The sequence below is a fragment of the Rhododendron vialii genome, chromosome 2a (genome assembly GCF_030253575.1).
Source record: "Rhododendron vialii isolate Sample 1 chromosome 2a, ASM3025357v1".
In the NCBI taxonomy this organism is placed as follows: Eukaryota; Viridiplantae; Streptophyta; class Magnoliopsida; order Ericales; family Ericaceae; genus Rhododendron; species Rhododendron vialii.
In genome coordinates, this window is record NC_080558.1 from 46,965,137 (window position 1) to 46,982,540 (window position 17,404).

At 38.7% G+C, this 17,404-nt stretch overlaps 2 protein-coding genes across 5 annotated transcripts; both read left to right on the forward strand.

The window, feature by feature from the left end:
* Window positions 1-877: 877 nt before the first annotated feature.
* On the forward strand, window positions 878-12,691 carry LOC131316445 (allantoate deiminase 2). Of its 4 annotated transcripts, none has more exons than XM_058345811.1 (12): window positions 879-1,198; window positions 4,928-5,007; window positions 5,968-6,071; window positions 6,415-6,499; window positions 6,610-6,726; window positions 8,863-8,972; window positions 9,047-9,152; window positions 9,263-9,349; window positions 10,241-10,483; window positions 11,096-11,221; window positions 11,297-11,458; window positions 12,419-12,691. In XM_058345811.1, the coding sequence occupies exons 1-12, from the start codon at window positions 1,051-1,053 to the stop codon at window positions 12,539-12,541; spliced, it is 1,491 nt and encodes a 496-aa protein (XP_058201794.1). In that variant the 5' UTR covers window positions 879-1,050; the 3' UTR covers window positions 12,542-12,691. The 4 variants fall into 4 exon arrangements, with proteins under 4 accessions (XP_058201796.1, XP_058201794.1, XP_058201793.1 ...); XM_058345810.1 differs by having other exon boundaries at window positions 880-1,197; window positions 4,918-5,007; XM_058345812.1 differs by lacking the exon at window positions 879-1,198 and adding an exon at window positions 3,814-3,967.
* Window positions 12,692-15,757: 3,066 nt separating this feature from the next.
* On the forward strand, window positions 15,758-16,624 carry LOC131316449 (uncharacterized). Its single transcript, XM_058345819.1, has one exon. It carries the CDS (start codon window positions 15,855-15,857, stop codon window positions 16,335-16,337), a length of 483 nt encoding a protein of 160 aa, XP_058201802.1. The 5' UTR covers window positions 15,758-15,854; the 3' UTR covers window positions 16,338-16,624.
* Window positions 16,625-17,404: the final 780 nt, after the last annotated feature.

Sequence of the window (17,404 nt, forward strand, 5' to 3'; positions counted from 1 at the left end):
CCATAGGCTTGAATACGAGCCATGAATTTGTAACAATGAATAAGGAAAAAACCTCTGCCATCAATAAGGGAAATTGATGGGTCCGAGAAAGCCAAAAGCCTTAGAAGGCCAATGGTCACCCAATTCATTCCCAATTTTCTAACAAGTCCCCTGCATGAATGAAGCTGGCACAATATCTGACATGAACTACAAAGCAGAACCAGATAGATAGAGAGCACAACAGATAATTCCTGCATAGGATAAATAGTTTTCGGCCTTGAACCTTTCCTTGTGAAAGCCTATCGGATTTACTTGTTGTTGATGTAAACCGAGACAATAGACTCCACACAGGAACTTCTCCTAATGCATCTACTTGTAAATGTTATATAAGTTAATCAACATTTGATCAATTTGATTTTCTATTTTGGATATTATTTTTATTTAGAATCTCACGAACAATATAAATAATTGCCATGGTCTATAAGCCTCACATGAAAATCACAAATTGAAGTTTGGAGAAGTAGAGAGGGGTAAAGTGTGAAGATGGAAGAGGAGCCATGCACCGCGTATGCGCACACACACACACAAGATCAATATTGGAATAACGCAAGGGGAAAAGTAACGCTACTACAGTTCCAGCAGCAGCGGCTGTACAGTAGTCCCGCACAGATCCCTTTAGCGTCTGTTTCGGATCCCGCAAAGATGATCAGAGCTGCTCATTTTGTTCAAAATACTTCGTTTAGGATTCCTGTAAAAAATCACTTCAATCCGATATCAGGAAGAATGTTTACGAATCATCTAACTTTGCTTCAAAATTTAGGCTGCGGGACCGTAGAGCAGCTGCTCTACCTGTGGCATTTCTGGGGGAAAGTGCTGTGGGGCGAGCACTAGTGCGACTACTTGTATACTTTCCGAAATCTGGGATGGGAGGGACCCACACCAACGCAACCCGCCACAAACCCACACGACTACTAGGAAGGCCAAAATTTCAGTGGAGAGGTGGTGAGAGTTGTGTGGCTTGCTTTGCTTTTGCTTTTTCTTGCTTGTTTCGCCGCTAGCAAGCTCGCAGCCATGCCCTCGCTTCACCATTCCTCGCCTTCAATCAAAACCTTATCCGATACCCAAATGACGATGGTGATCACTCACCATTTACCCATCTTCTCTACCTGTTTTGTGCTTTCTCTGCTATCAACCGCACTTTCTACCCACCTCTATTCTGGTAATTTCTTCATCTTGGGAAAGATTCTGGTAATGAAATTCGCTTTCCTTTCTTCTTTGTTTTTGGGTTTTTAGTTTGAGAGCTTCAGCGAACAGTCCATAGTATAGGGGTTAAAACTGTAGTTGATCCATCATCTAATTTAATACAGCCGCGAGTCCATCCGTCACCTCCATTCCAAAAATACCCTCCATTCTTAGAAAAGATAAAACCAGAGCAGCCCAGATAGAGAAAACCATTAAACGTGCAGCTAGCCATTCGAGTCGCAACGGTATGGACAAAATCTTCAATCTAACCGCTCGTAAGAGCCCAAAAACTCGTCGAGTAACTCTGAGACAAGCTCGGCGTCTCGCCGTTGCTGCCGCCGGTGTTGCAGCTCTGGTAGTCGTCGAGAAGAAGATGAAATGCCGTCTTGATTGAGGAAGTGCCGAGCAATGTGCTGATTGCGATGATCGAATTGGCGACATGGAATGTGAATAAGGATTTGTTTTTTGAACTGTGTTCATAAGAAAATGCTAACGATTTAGAGCTGTAAAGTGTGTGTATATATAGTTTGCAGAGGAGAGAGAGGAGGGGGAGAAGTTTTCTATGTTCTTTTATTTGTTTTTGGAAGCTAGGTTTTTATCCTGATAGATCTAGAATTTTTTTGAAGTGAACTAAAATTGGAAAACTTTAGAATCCTTATATGTGTTACTTTGACACACAAATAAATGTTATTAGTGTGACACAAAATAAAAAGATAATTTTGTCTATGTTATTTTGTCATCCTAAAATCGGTAACAAGGTTTATAGATACTGTTTGTAAATTATAATTTTCCTTGGAAAGGGGGTAGAGGGAAGGGGATTCATTGGATGAAATGTTTACATATATGTTTTACCTAAGATGATGGGAGGTTTGCATTTTAGTAAATTTTGGATTATTTAATCAACCTTTGCTTGCCAACACGGCTTGCAGAATTATTTTTCACCCCAATCCATTTTTTGCCAAAGTGTTATTCTCTAAATATTGTTTTGAAAGTCCTCTCTAAAGAATGTTATATGTGTTAATCTATTCTTCTTATCTTTTGCTTTATTTTGAAAAGAAAAAAAATCGATTAACAGTGATAATGCTATTTTTTGTTTTTTTAAAAGATACAAAAAATAGAGTAACACAAATAACATTACCTTTTGCTTTATTTTGCAAAGAAAAAATAGAATCAATTACATAGATAACTTTATCTTTTTTAGATGATACAGAGAATAAAGACAGATAACCTTATCTATTTGTCATAGATACAGTTATCTGTTGTTTTATTTTAAAAAGAGAATGAATTGTTTGACAAAGATAAAGTTATCTATTTCTCTTTTAGAACATACAAAGAATAAATTAACACAGATAACATTAGCTATTATAGATACATTTATTTGTTATTTTGGACACATATAAGCTTATCTGTTTGTGTTTTGGACACAAATAAGCATTTGTTTGACGTGAAACACAAATACATTAATAAACTTATAGTAAATGAAATTTCTCAAGACATATAAAATCATCTATTTGAACTTTTGACGACACATAAGCTTATCTTTTCAATGCAATGAAATTCACCTAATGTTGAATACATAACAATTCAAAATATAACGTTATCTGTTTGTGTTGTTTGTGAATTTTTACATAAGAGAAAATATTTTTAAAAATTGAACAATTGAAAGGACAATATTATTATTATTATTTTTCATAAACAAAGCCAACAAAGTTTGTTGATATAAATAAGGATAGTGTGAAAATCACTATCCTTTAGTTTCTAAGTAAAGTTCAATATTTAATTCAATTAATTAAGCTGGTGTCAAAACTTCTGGTCTGGAAACCATGTGCCCAAGTAATACCATCACACAATTATTTGCTTCAATAATCTAAATATTACTCTATACACATGTTGTGTTTTAGTGAATCCCATTCTTCCTTGTCTACTTGTGCTAATTTGGCCCACTACCCACTTTTGTATTCTTATTACTCAGTATATAAGGTTACACAGAAAATTGACCTCATTTTATTTATTTTATCAACTGTGCGTTGCTGCTGTCTCGTAGGGGTGGTTTTCTGATGGTATACGTATGGCAACCATGGCCGCCAGGTTCCATCTCCGCCGCCACCTCATCTCACCTCGCCTCTCCTCTCCTTCCGTCCCTCTTCTTCCTTTCTTTCTCCTACCCTCTTTGCCTTTCCTTCCCCTTCTCCTTCTTCCCCGACCGAACCTATCGCCGCCGCCGTCGCGGCACAACTGTGCGCTGCTGTCACTCTCTGTCTCTCTCTCTCTCTCTCTACTTGCTGTCCTCTCACAGGCAGATTGAGACTGGCTAGAGCTAGATCAACGAGATTGTTTCTGAATTCTGACAAAGAGTAGGTGGGCGATTGGTGGTTTTCTGGTGGTAATGGTGTTTGAGGTGGGGTCTGAGTATGGTGCGGCTACCATTTTTGCCGGGAACAGAGAAAGAAATCGAGATAGCGGGAGAGAACAATGTTCGATCGTGGTTCCCGAGGGGTATTTCTGTCCATTAAAGGACTCTAAACAGGAGCACTTTTAAAATGATGGACTCTAGGTCTTATAAAAACCTAAGCTGGGCTAAATATACCAATTGTCTCCACTTAAAGAGTTTAGACCAATTGCCTTCAATCAAAACCTTATCCGAATATCCAAATGACGATGGTGATCACTCACCATTTACCCATCTTCTCTACCTGTTTTGTGCTTTCTCTGCTATCAACCGCACTTTCTACCCACCTCTGTTCTGGTAATTTCTTCATCTTGGGAAAGATTTTGGTAATGAAATTCGCTTTCCTTTCTTCTTTGTTTTTTGGGTTTTTAGTTTTGGGTCCGATGAAATAACCATGTTTCCTTTTGCTTGGTATCTGCCTTTTGTGTTTTTATAACTGGATGTCCGGGTTTGCTTGCGCTCGCCTCGACTAATTTTGGACTGTGAAGTTAACGACCGGGTCCAGTGGCCCAAAGTTTGGAATGTTTGGCCTTCGTTGATTCGAACTTGCTACCTCTTGGGAAAATTAGTTTGTATTTGTTTGCTATCAAATGCTTTATTCCTTTCATTTCAAGTCATTTTTTCTGAGCCAACGGCCAAAACGAATGGGATTAGCTTGAATATTGAAGGAGCTATAAGTGAATCTTGTTATAGCATCTCCAGTCCTTGCTTGGAATTTATGTGCCAAGACAAATTTGAGTAAAAGTTCCATTTCATATAAGTCACCTCAATGAGCAAACTCTAATTTAGGTGATATTGTCATGTGTCAACTTTTGAGGTGAGTGAATCATAGCAATAAAGAATTTTCTAAACAAGGACAAGTGCCTTGTTTGGGTTGGATAACATTTGAGTAGGTGCAAGGCAGAAGAAAGAAAATAAGGAATAATATCTTTTGAGATGGTCAAATGATACCTGGTCTTACTGTCAAATATTGTTAAATTAAGTTGCAACAACTACCATTGCAGTTGTCTCTGATCTAAAAATCAGTCTAGGCGACCGACTAGTTGGCTCTTAAGGGCTAGGCTGGGGTCCAATGGCTAGATAAAAATCGGCCTACGCGCCGACTGGTCGGCTATAGGCACTACTCTTCCGCCCGACTAGCGCCTAGAGACTTCTAGAACACTGACGGCCGTTGTAACAGACAATGCCGCAATCAGCACATCATCTTATAATTGTTCTATATTCTAAAAAGCTCTTTTATTTCATTCGGTGTTGAAGATACACAAGGCATCAGTAATGATTGGTTTCCGGAAATTTTAAGGGTTGAGGCAGTGGCGAGACTTACTGAGCTTGGAAAGGTACAAATCCATACTTCACCTTATCATATGCTTTATCATATGCTTAAACTTCATCTTCTTTTTTTTTGTAAACTTCCAAAATTTGAACTTAAACAGTTTTTTGCGTCTTCAGCTTCCAATGTTGTGGAGGATATAGTTTCCTTGAAACTAAGTAATTGTTCTATCAGAACATAGATAGTACACAAGGCCCTTGCTTACATTATCAAAGGGGACGCAGTAGGTTGGAATCCTTATCCCCACAGTTTCTTAGGGAGGCTAATTCTGATGACTCAAAACCAGTGCCATAGGGCAAGGTTGAATGATATTAGGAATCCTGCCAAGTCACAACATAGAATGGTTGTTCCCTATGGATAGATGTCTTTTGGCCTGGAAGCCATTTGAGTGCTTTGGCATGTCCACCTTTGACGGAGGTCTTTCCTTAACTAAGACAATGTTGCATTAGAAATCTTGTCAAGCCAAATGGTTCACAAGAGATTGATTTTATGCATCATTCATATTTGATACAACTTAACTAAAATCATCACTACAAGGAAGCCAAAGGTTGTTAATCCAAACTTGTGGTTTCACAGGGGATCGCAATTGAAAAAATTCTTTACCTCTTTTCATGAATGGAACAATATAACCATTTGAGCTAGAAAATAGTGCCAAAGGAGGTAGAACCAAGGTAAAAGGTGTCATGTGAGTATGACTCTGGAAGGGGAACAGACACCCTACCAGCAAAAGATGTTGTCTATGAAATAGGAAAATTAACATGAGAGAAAGTATCACTTCTTGGAAGCCGACTTAAGAAATGCTAGTGTTGGTTTATAAAAGGAGAACATAAGTTGTTATTTGGTATTATAGACACACTTTATTGAATTTGACGGGTTGGTGATGGTTATCTCTGTACTCTTCTCACATATCATATTGGACTAAATGTGGTTCTTTACCTGTGATTATATTAGTTTCCTACTCTGACAGGTAAGTGATGCTGATGGCTATCTTGAGAGGACATACTTGAGCCCAGCTTCAATCAGAGCAGGAAGTCTTATTCGCGGCTGGATGGAGGAAGCTGGTTTGAGAACGTGAGCTTTCTATCTTCGATCACTCTTAGGGTCTGTTGCCCAGATTTGAGCATATGGGCTATAAATTCTGGGGACCACGTATTCTACGTTTGGTGGAAATTTTTGTGGTCAGGTTAATGTATGAAATTGCACTGAGAAAGGGGATTTATAATAACTTGGGAGATGCAGTATCATTAAAACCATTACAAATATTCCCTGAGGATTACATATCTTATGGGACTAGATATCGCTGCAATACTGGTCTAATCAAACAAGCGGGCCCTTATTTTTTCTTTTGGTAGGTAACCATCACTCTTAGTGAGTGTTCTCCAGAAAGTTGATTATTATTATGGCTATTATCTAGGTGGGTGGACCAAATGGGAAACATTCATGGTCGTGTTGAAGGGATGAATGCGAGCTCCAAAGCTCTGTTAATCGGCTCTCATTTGGTGCAGTAATTTACTTCTCTAAGTTTAATTATGTTATCTTTTCCATTCAATTTATTTAGTATGAGTAACATACATCTGCACTTGTGCTCGACTTTTCTCTGATTCTGCAGGATACTGTAATTGATGCGGGGATGTTTGATGGTGCGCTCGGTATAATTTCTGCATTATCTGCAATGAAGGTTTTGAATGTCAATGGGCAGTTAGGAAAACTAAAGCGGCCAGTTGAGGTAGTTAAATACCAGAAATGATTTTATCATAGTATGCTTGTAGAAAAGTTGCCTGAGCTGATCTTTTCATGGTTCTACTATATTTTTGTTATGGTAATTTTGAATTGCTGAAGTCTATGATGCACGAACATGGACACGGGAATTCTAAAAAATGGGGACACGGACATGGCGGGGGACACGCCACGTGTATATTTATTATTTATATATACGATATACGCCAAGCTTCTACTAAGGGTGCCCTTAACTTGTTAAGTTAAGAACTTCCCCTTTCCCGATCAAATTTTGATGATCCGAACTGTTCAATGTGTGCAGAACTTGATTTTAAGGGAATATGCGAAAAATCGGCAAAAAATATGACCGGGAAGGGCTTGATCTGAGCAATTTTTCATAAAAACTAAATGCAGTTTTGCTGATTCTTGCGGGTACCCTTAAAATCATGTTCTGAACACATTGAGCCACTCAGATCATCGCAAATTGGTCGGGAAAGGGACGTCCTTACCGTATTATGGTAAGGGCGCCCTTATAAGAAGATTTGTGTGTGTGTGTATTTCAATTTTTTTCCAAGTTTAAATGGCAAAATGTGGACAGAACGAAACATCTATAGTTCCAATACCATTCAAACAAAACAAGACATCTATAAGTTCTACACAACCCAATTGAAAACAAAACATCCATAGTAATAACAGTTTGACCCCCGATAAAATCATGTTCTGAACACATTGAGCCACTCAGATCATCGCAAATTGGTCGGGAAAGGGACGTCCTTACCGTATTATGGTAAGGGCGCCCTTATAAGAAGATTTGTGTGTGTGTGTATTTCAATTTTTTTCCAAGTTTAAATGGCAAAATGTGGACAGAACGAAACATCTATAGTTCCAATACCATTCAAACAAAACAAGACATCTATAAGTTCTACACAACCCAATTGAAAACAAAACATCCATAGTAATAACAGTTTGACCCCCGAAAATTAAAAAAAAAATTATTGTTTGACCTCCGCCGTGTCCCCCTCAAAAATTTAAATTAAATTATTTGACACGCCACGTGGCATGTCGGACACGTGTCTCACGCTTGTCCGAACACTGCGATACGTCGACCTCCAGAGGTGTCGGTGCTTCATAGGCTGAAGTTTACCTATGTTATGTACAACTTCCTGCCAAAGGGTTATTTAGTGGAACCATCTGAGGGATGTGATTACTGATGCTGTAGAAGTTTGGAAATATAATTTTAACAATTGTCAACACCATACTATATATAGTTTTTTGAACAAGCAAAGATTGTTAGATCCTGGCAATAAAGTAGAAAATCTTTCGGTGAGTAAACCAAAAGAAAAAACACTTGATATTGGCAGATATAATACCTTACAAACTGCTTGACCGTTCATTCTTCTAAGGCTTAATACGTACTTCAATGTCTATGATTGCTCAAATCATATGTACTCAAAAGTGATTTTGTTGTCCTTGATCACAGGGTTGAGGCTGTTTGATTTATTATTACTGTTTGAGCAGGCCCTTTGGATAAATTCGTAAATTAAGGCATAAATATTGTGGTTATCATGACCTTTAACTGGGACCTTAGTACAATTTTGCACAAAAATTACTTTCCTAGATTTTTCCTGTGTTAAGTAGCCAGTTGGAATTTTCTAGAACAAAGTTGACCGACCTAAGAAAGCTAAAAACTCATCAAAACCTTTGCTCCCCACTCCACAACTCTTTGAACAATTGTACACAACCGATGTCGGAGCATAAATATTGCATCACCACCAACATCCTTGTCACGATTATAGTCCTGTCATGCCAACCTAAAGCCATGAGAAATGACTTATTGAGATTTGAAACAGAAGCCGGATTTCAGTTTTCAACAGAAAACATTATCTGTTGAAAAATATTTTACTCACATGTTGTCCAACAAAACAATAGAAAAGGATAAATCTATTTTACTGGAAACTAGTCTATGTCGGAAAAAGCGGAGCCTTAATGTCGTCCTTTCCCTGCTCTTGAATCTTGCATGTAATTCCCTAACTGAGGAAGTGTGATCATTTAGGACCATTTGTTTTATAGAAGGGCGTAGTCATGGGGTTTTGTGACATTTAACTGAGACCTACAATGCTGTTTTTCATTCTCTTGAACCTTGCAGATGATTGCATTTAGTGACGAAGAGGGAGTTAGATTTCAATCCACCTTTTTAGGAAGTGCTGCTCTTGCTGGTGTTTTACCGGTTTCAGCATTACAGATACAGGACAAAAGGTTGTCATCATTAGCTTGCATAATTATCTCTGAAATTTCTTGTGTTCAGTCAACTTATGGGTAGACCTTTTCAGTGGTGTAACATTGCAAAATCTTCTAAAGGAGAATTATATAGAAATTTCGGAGGAAAGCTTCTTTCAGCTCAAGTATAATTCAGAGTCTGTTTGGGGTTATATTGAGGTATTTCAGCATGTATTGAGTTCTGGAATTCTACACCATGGATGTGTGAATTCCATTTTGCTCTTGGCACTGTGAATTCCTATTTTGCCTTTGCTAATTTTTTGCTGCAGGTTCACATTGAACAAGGACCTGTGCTAGAATCGGTTGGCCTTCCTCTTGGTGTGGTGAAAGGCATAGCGGGACAGACAAGATTAAAGGTATTTGTCATACTACCAATGGATCAAAACCTTTCTCTTTTTGGAATTTTCCATGTCAATGAATTGCGCCAACTTGATTTTCTTATCTTTGGCCAGACATTTCTTTTACTCAATCAAGTGATCTAGTTTTTATTGAACGGAAGCCAATTGAATAGTCGTCGTTTGAACCCAAAGCATTATTGTCCGTCAGGCCCTTATAGCCTTCGGAGTCTTTTTGTATCCGTATCTTTTGCTTCATGCACACTTTGTCTCTTTCTGTAACTGTTTTGGAGTGTATACTTCAGTATCTCTGTGTGTTCTGCATGATAGGGCCTCTGATGGCCAAATTTGAAATCCCTTTATCCACCTTCTGTATTGAAACCCCTTTTGGCAGCCTTTTTTTTCCCCCAACATTCTGCCTGGTTGTGTTCCGATTTATCTACTTCCCATGATTGTCAAATGCAGTGTTACATGGACTCTTCTATTTTCCCCTTGGTACCCATGTCCACATATAAGACATCAGCTTCACATGGATGGGAGAGAATTTTTTTTTTTTTTTCCATGGGAGAGAAATTTCTTGCTTTTTAATCTCATTGGATTTCAAGTAGATATCTCAAAAGTTTACAACATATTATCTGGAAATATTGTATAATGCGCAATACAGTTCGGAATCTCCTTACTCATCTAACTTTTGGATGCATATCTAATATCCTATGATCGATGTTTGCCAAGGTCTGATGCTTGGATGCACACCCCCACAGCCAATAGTTGTACCACTGTCCAAGTAACTTAGGTCTAACATCTATTGTTGCGAGTTTGTTGTGTTGAAAGACAAATCTAACCTATTAAATATGTTATAGTAGATCACAGACTCAAATTACAGGAATAGACTTGCCTGCCATCACTTTGCAGGTAACAGTGAGGGGCTCACAGGGACATGCTGGAACTGTCCCTATGTCTATGCGGCAGGATCCTATGGCTGCTGCCGCTGAATTAATAATGCTTCTGGAGAGTCTTTGTAAGCATCCAGATGATTTTCTCTCTTACGATGGTCACTGCAAAGGGGTTACAGCGGAATCTCTTGTGGGATCCCTTGTATGTACTGTTGGAGAGATATCATGCTGGCCAAGTGCAAGTAATGTCATTCCTGGAGAGGCAAGTACTCAGATCTCTTGTGACTGTCCATGACTAAGTTTGGACTAACTCAACTTTGGCCTTTTTTGTTTTTTTTTTGGAGGTCGTTAATGATATTGTTTCAATTCGTGCTCAATACATTAGGAATTGTCAATTTGTCTCCAAGAAACGAAAATATGAACTGTATTTTGAAAAAGGTTCATAAAAGACTAAATAAGCTAGAAATTTTTGATTATATTCATCTTTAGTGAACTTTTTTTAATTCTATTTTCTTTTCAAATTGCTTTTGTCGGGACGAACATTTGATCCAAAGACTTTGACCTAGAACTGAAATCTGAATAAAGTTCAGAAAAGACAAATTTGAGCTAAAAAATGTACCACAAAAAGTTGGAAAATAGCCTTTTTTTTTTATATTCTATTATGAGAAAGGCTGTGTCTGGATTCTGACTTCCAAGGAAAAGGGAATAGAATAAGCAAATAAATAAATTTAGCTTGTTTGTGCCGTTGTCTTTTATTTTGTTCCTTTATCTTGTACATTTTCCCTTTGAGTTCCTCAGCAAATCCATGATAAAAGCACAATATGAAAGATTGATGTACTCATTAATGGAGGGAAATTGAACAATATGCTTGCAGACAATCTTCACTGTTGACGTACGAGCAATGGACAATATGGGACGGGAGGCTGTCATATATGAATTATCTAACCGGATGCATCAAATATGTGACCGGCGCTCTGTTTCCTGCATTATTGAGCGTAAGGTATGATAATTCTGTCATTTTCGTGTTTTAACAGAAATGAAATGGATGACTGAATCATATATGGTTTTCATTCAGCACGATGCCAATGCAGTGGCTTGTGATACTGGATTGAGTTCACAGCTGAAATCTGCAGCTTATACTGCAATGACGAGAATGGCGGGTGAGGTTTCAGATGATGTGCCGGTACTGATGAGCGGAGCAGGACATGACGCAATGGCCATGTCTCATCTCACTAAGGTTTGTTCCTTTCCACATCATATGGTAGCCCTAGGGGCGGTCTAAGTGTTCTAATATTTCTCATGTGGCCCATTAAGCTAAATGGAACAATATGTAGCTATTGGATATTGGGAAATGGGTCTATCTGGTCTTCTGCATAATTTGATTAACCTTTTTTTCGCTGCTTTGGGGTCAATCTAGTAAACAACTCAAACAGAAAAGGTTTTTCTGGCACAATTTCGTTCTTTGAAGTTTGGAGGGCTTTGAGTTCAACTTGAAAAATATGTTTTTCTGACACAATTTCGTTTAGTAGAGGTTGGGGTTGCTCCGTGAACCACTCGTTTTGTTTCACTGTCGAGTTGGTGATAACTGCAAATAATCATCATCCTACTCGAATTTTGGTACCTACGTGAACTAAGCGCGTTTTTATTTGTATCCAATGAATGTGATTTTTGGCATGTTTCACCAACTCGACGAGCTGAAGAAAATGGGAAAATCAGATCAAACTTATACCAATAAAAATAAAAACAAAAACAAAAACAGATCAAACTCATAGGCCTGGAATTGGCCAGAAATGGGCCTCACAGCAGCAGGACCTCCCATTCCGATTTTGCTAAACTTTTCGAGAAAAAAAGTTCACAGTGACCCAATCAAACAAAGCTCCTGGAGCCGCCACCCATGTGTTCCATTTTGAAAACCTATCTTAAAAAAACTCTCTGCTTCCAAGATTTTAGCTATAGAAATAGAAAGCTTATTATCTCAAAGTGGTGGAAGTGTCGAACCAATCACCCTATAGAATTAATACCGCTAGTGGACAATGGGATTGGCCCTCCATGGATTAGTCAAGGTACACATAAGTTGACTTGGACATTTTGAGTTACCAAAAAGCTTGTGAACTCAAATTTTAAGCTAAGTAAACAGTCTTCCTCGAACCTATTGTCTTTCCTGGTGTATATTTAACATTTTCGATATTTTGAACAGGTTGGAATGTTGTTTGTTCGCTGCCGCGGAGGCATTAGTCATTCTCCAGCAGAGCATGTATCGGATGATGATGTTTGGGCTGCTGGCTTGGCAATTCTTTCATTCCTAGAAACCCAATTGTAAATACATTTTTCTTCTTTTTTGAACTAGTAGTGCTTTGTACATGCTCAAATCCAAAGCAAGCAAAACAGTGTTCTTTTTTTTTCTTTTCCCCCTGGTACTTAATACAATGTTCAACTAGATGGAATAAGAAGCAGGCCATTTGACTGTAAATTGAATTGGTGGATAGACTAAGTACAGAGTTTTGTGACCTTGCAAACTGGTCAAATTTGTTGAGTGCTTGGTTTTGACCAGATAAAGTAGAAAAGTTTTAGCCCCATCGCAACAGAGGGGGCAAAATTCCTCGGGTAAACTATATTGACCTCCCGAAGGCGAGGATAGCACACAGTGATCGTGCTAGCCCGTTTAGGCACCTCCCTTCACCAGGTGGCGGGTTCAACTCCCACCTTCCCCATCCCTCTCTCCTAGGGATAACTTACAATTACTAGGATTTTCCAGGGGAGGGCGATAATGCCACGATATCTTACTTCATTTCCCCATTCTACCCCTTAGTCGGCAAACTCTCCCCTCCCCCCCCCCCCCCCCCTCTCTCTTTCTCTCTCTCTCTCTCCTGTTTGTCTTCCTCAGAGCAGCAGCGATATACATTTCTCCTCATCTATTGGAACTCATTTTGATTTGAGCAACCATAAGTAACCAAAACAACACGTTCATTTTGATTTGAGCTACCATCAGTAACCAAAACAACACGTTTACATGATTCACTTGTTGGACCGCTTTTTTACCGTCTCTCCTAAACCAATTGGTATTAGGAAGGGTACGTTTACATGATTCACTTGTTGAACCGCTTTTTTACCGTCTCTCCTAAAACCAATTGGTATTAGGGAGGGTTTCAATTAAGTCTTTTACGACATTCGACATTGCACCTGCAAATCTGTTTTTAGAGCAGGTCGCAGGGAGCCACATTGAGTATCCAAATCTATGGGGGCACTCCGGGCCCAACAATCTCTCTCTCACGATGACACTCCCGCGCCTTGAACTCATGACTTCCTGGCTCTGATACCACTTGTTGGATCGCTTTTTCACCATCTTTCCTAAAAACCAATTGGTGTTCGGAAGGGCTTCAATTAAGTCTTTTATGGCATTCGACATTGCACCCACAAGTCTGTTTTTAGAGCGATCACAAGAAATGACATTGTGTAACCAAATCCATGGCATTGTCTCCCAACTATACCACCGTCGTTCCATATCCAATTGTCCAGAATAATAGAAGTCAGAAACTGAACGCTACCGATTACAATTGAATTGAAAGCGATACAAATATCGATACAGAAAAGTGAACCGAATACAATATAGAGTTGTGAACCGAAATCTGTGTTTCACACAGTGTCCTTAAAATAGATTCATCACCTACCGGAAGGTATTGAGGTTAATCGGCGTCTATCTTCCAAAATTGATCCGGCTCGGAACATTACCCGTAGAACACCACCGTAAGTAGCCTTGGCTGACTAAATCAACGTCTGCCTCTCTCTCACACAAAGAATGAACTCAGTAAAAGTAGTATGGAACTCGGAGTTGGTGTGTTGAGTCTAAGATGGGACTGCCCATTATAGAGCGACAAGAAAACCTTTGAGCTGCTCCACCATGAATACGAGCCGTGAATTTACAGCAATGAACAAAGAAAAAACCTCCACCATGAATAAGGGAAATTGATGAGCCTGGGAAAGCCAAAAGCCTTAGAAGGCCAATGGTCACCCAATTCATTCACAATTTCCCAACACTAGTAAACTAGCACATTGCTTGTATCAAAGGTTAATCATACAAGGTGGAAACGTTTTAGGCACCATCACCTCTTGTAGGACTAGTTCATACAAAGTTTTTTCATGGATTTAATTGGGTGTCTTGTAAGTGGACGGTATGATCAGTTTCTCAGGAATTAGTCGATGCATGACCCGAACAACCGAGCTAGCTATCAAAAAAGGAAGAAGTCATTTGATAAGTGCCGAAATATTGATATTTTGGCTCTCCAAATTATACTTGTTAGTCACTTATATTTGTTATCTAATATTTATTTTGCTTCTATTTTGTTTATAGGTTGCTCGAGCTTGTTGTCCAAGAAATTGGATAAAAAGAAGAGTTTAATGAAAGTTGGGCTCAAAGTGCAAAATGGTTGAATGAAGAATTGCTGATGCGTTATTTCATAAAGCCCAAGGGACCCACTATGCGATTACAATGGTAATACCCTAATATATGTACTATTCATCCCCCTGCCTTCGGCAGTCAGCTTGGGAACGGGGTTAAGAAATTGGACGACCGAAGGACGCAGCGGCTTCGAGTGGGAAAACATCAACTGAGATGCTCATCCTCATGGCCGGCTAACTTCTTCTTCTAGGGTGTAGATGAAACTCGAACTCTGAGTAATCCTTTTATGTTTTGATTTAGGTTTTATTATTCGAATCACAATTGTATGACTTTCAAGGATTTGTTTATGATGTTATTTCTTTCCAGCAAATCTTATGTATGAAATCCTAGGTTTTATGCACGTTCATATAACGGTTTTAATTGTTTTGTGATAACTGATTAGATGGATTATACTATGTAATACGAGTCGTGCCGATGAGACGATCTGTACTTGATTAGAGACAGTTCGTGCTAATAAGACGATTCATGCTAGGCGAAGATAGTCCATACTGATTGGTGATTCATAAATTATCTTTAGGAGATATCGCTAGGGCTTGCAATCCTACGGTATCCGAATTGATTCGAATAGTTAACCTATAATCGAAACATATTTATGTTACGAGGGGGAAAAGTGGATTCGAAACCCTAGAGCTTTTTCCCATCAACTCTTTTCTACACTTTAATTACTGTTTAATAATTTTAGGAAACTATCAATCAATCATATTTTTCTTGGATTAAGATAGAAATTAATTGGAAAAACTGTAACTCAGCCTTATAATCCCTGTGGAGCGATACTCGGAATATTTACCACTGTTCATTTGAGTAGTAGTAATTGTTTCGTTTTATTAATTATTTTTGATACGAAAACGACACGATCATCATTCTACAAGGACTTGCAAAATTTTAACTAATATGACCAATGTGGCTATCTTGTGTATGAATATTCACTCCCTCCTATCAGTAATCATAACGTAGGTTTTGTTTCTTTTTATCATCGTGTGTGTATGTGTGTGTATATATTTATATATGTGGTAGGTGAATACCACCAACCGTGTGGCATCATCATAATAATATAAGAAGCAATTACAACATTTTGGACTTCACCTTTTCAACCTCAACACCCATTGAAATATCATACTAAGTCAAACAAAGGAGTACTACTCCTTAATTCTAGCCTCTCTGCATTCCCATTTGGAAAATGGCCATGGCCATGGTTAGCAACAAGTCCAGAGACGACGAACGCAAAGGAGCTGAGATTGTGTACGGACCGGAACCATGCTTTCGCCAGTCCACAGAGCTGCTTGAAGAGCTCGGATTTCCGAAAGGAATCCTCCCCCTCAGAGACATGGAAGAGTGCGGAAGAGTGCACGAAACGGGCTTCGTGTGGATGAAGCAGAAGACGCCGATTGAGCACTTTTTCGAAGGGGCTAATACCCAAGTGAGCTATGCCAAGGAGTTGACAGCTTATTTAGAGAAGAACAGAATGAAAAAGATCAGAGGTGTCAAGACCAAGCAGCTCTTGGTATGGGTACCTGTAGCCGAGATGATCTGTTTTGACGATCCAGAGAGCCGCAAAATTCAGTTCAAGACTCCGATGGGCATCAGGAAGACATTTCCAGTCACTGCGTTTATGTCTGATGAGGAAAAGCACAAGCATTTGGAGAAACCAAATCGCAAATGAAGGAAGAAAGCCTCAAGACAGAAAGAAATAGTAAAAAACTTTCGACAATGTTGATACTTGTTGGAGTTGATCAATTTAAGTGATGTTACACCGGATTGGGAGATGCTGTCAAGCGGCCGATATGGCCGTTCATCTCAGCAATTAATTTCCTTCTTCTGTCATCTTTGGAAATGCTAAAAACAGCCTATCAGACTGTTCATTAAGGTTTAAAATGTGTATTTAAATGTGTGAAATTGTATAAGAGTGTGTGAATATATATTGCAAAATGTAAAAAGTGCATTGAAGGATGTTTTTTTTTTTCCTTTTCTGTCAGTTAATATCCTAGCTTATTGATAACCAATAAAAGTAGTTTTTGTGCCCTACAATCCCTGCCATGCAAGGCCACACTGCAGGATCCCCGAGCCCTAGTGTCCAACTTGAGGTAGAAATACGTCCCCGACCTTCTCACTCCCATTTAGGATTGGCTCTATGGTGATTGCATTTTTACCCATGCCTCCATCCCAACTTATTGGGAGTTTAAGGTTTTTTCCCCTCATCTACTAATGTTCATGTGGGCATTTTTATGGTCAATTTTTCATTCACCAATAATTGATTTTAGCCAACCACATGTTCGCTCTAAATCTCCTTATGAAGACGAACGCAACAGTATATGGGTCCGACCGCATGAACATGTGGTACCCACTTTAAACAAAGCTCAAAAAATGCCATAAATCTATTTTCTCCAATACTAATTTGCTTGTCTCTTATTTTTCGAGTTGGTTTTACTAGTTTCTGATCACAGAATTTTTGGATGAAAACTTTTTGTTGTAAATGCCATTGGGCTTCTCATGAATGAAAATCATTTTTCTTTGACCAAAAGAGAGAGTAAGGTTTAATTTAATACTCAAAAGATAGAGTATTATAATAAAATAATAAAAGCAATGGATGCCACACTGATTTTATAATAAAAGCATGCACGCACACGTCTCATTGGACATCATTAGTTGACTAATTAATTCGGATCACATTAGATTTCACTTTCTCTTTCACACGCACTGAGGCTCTCTTTGAAACTTTAGGAAAGGAAA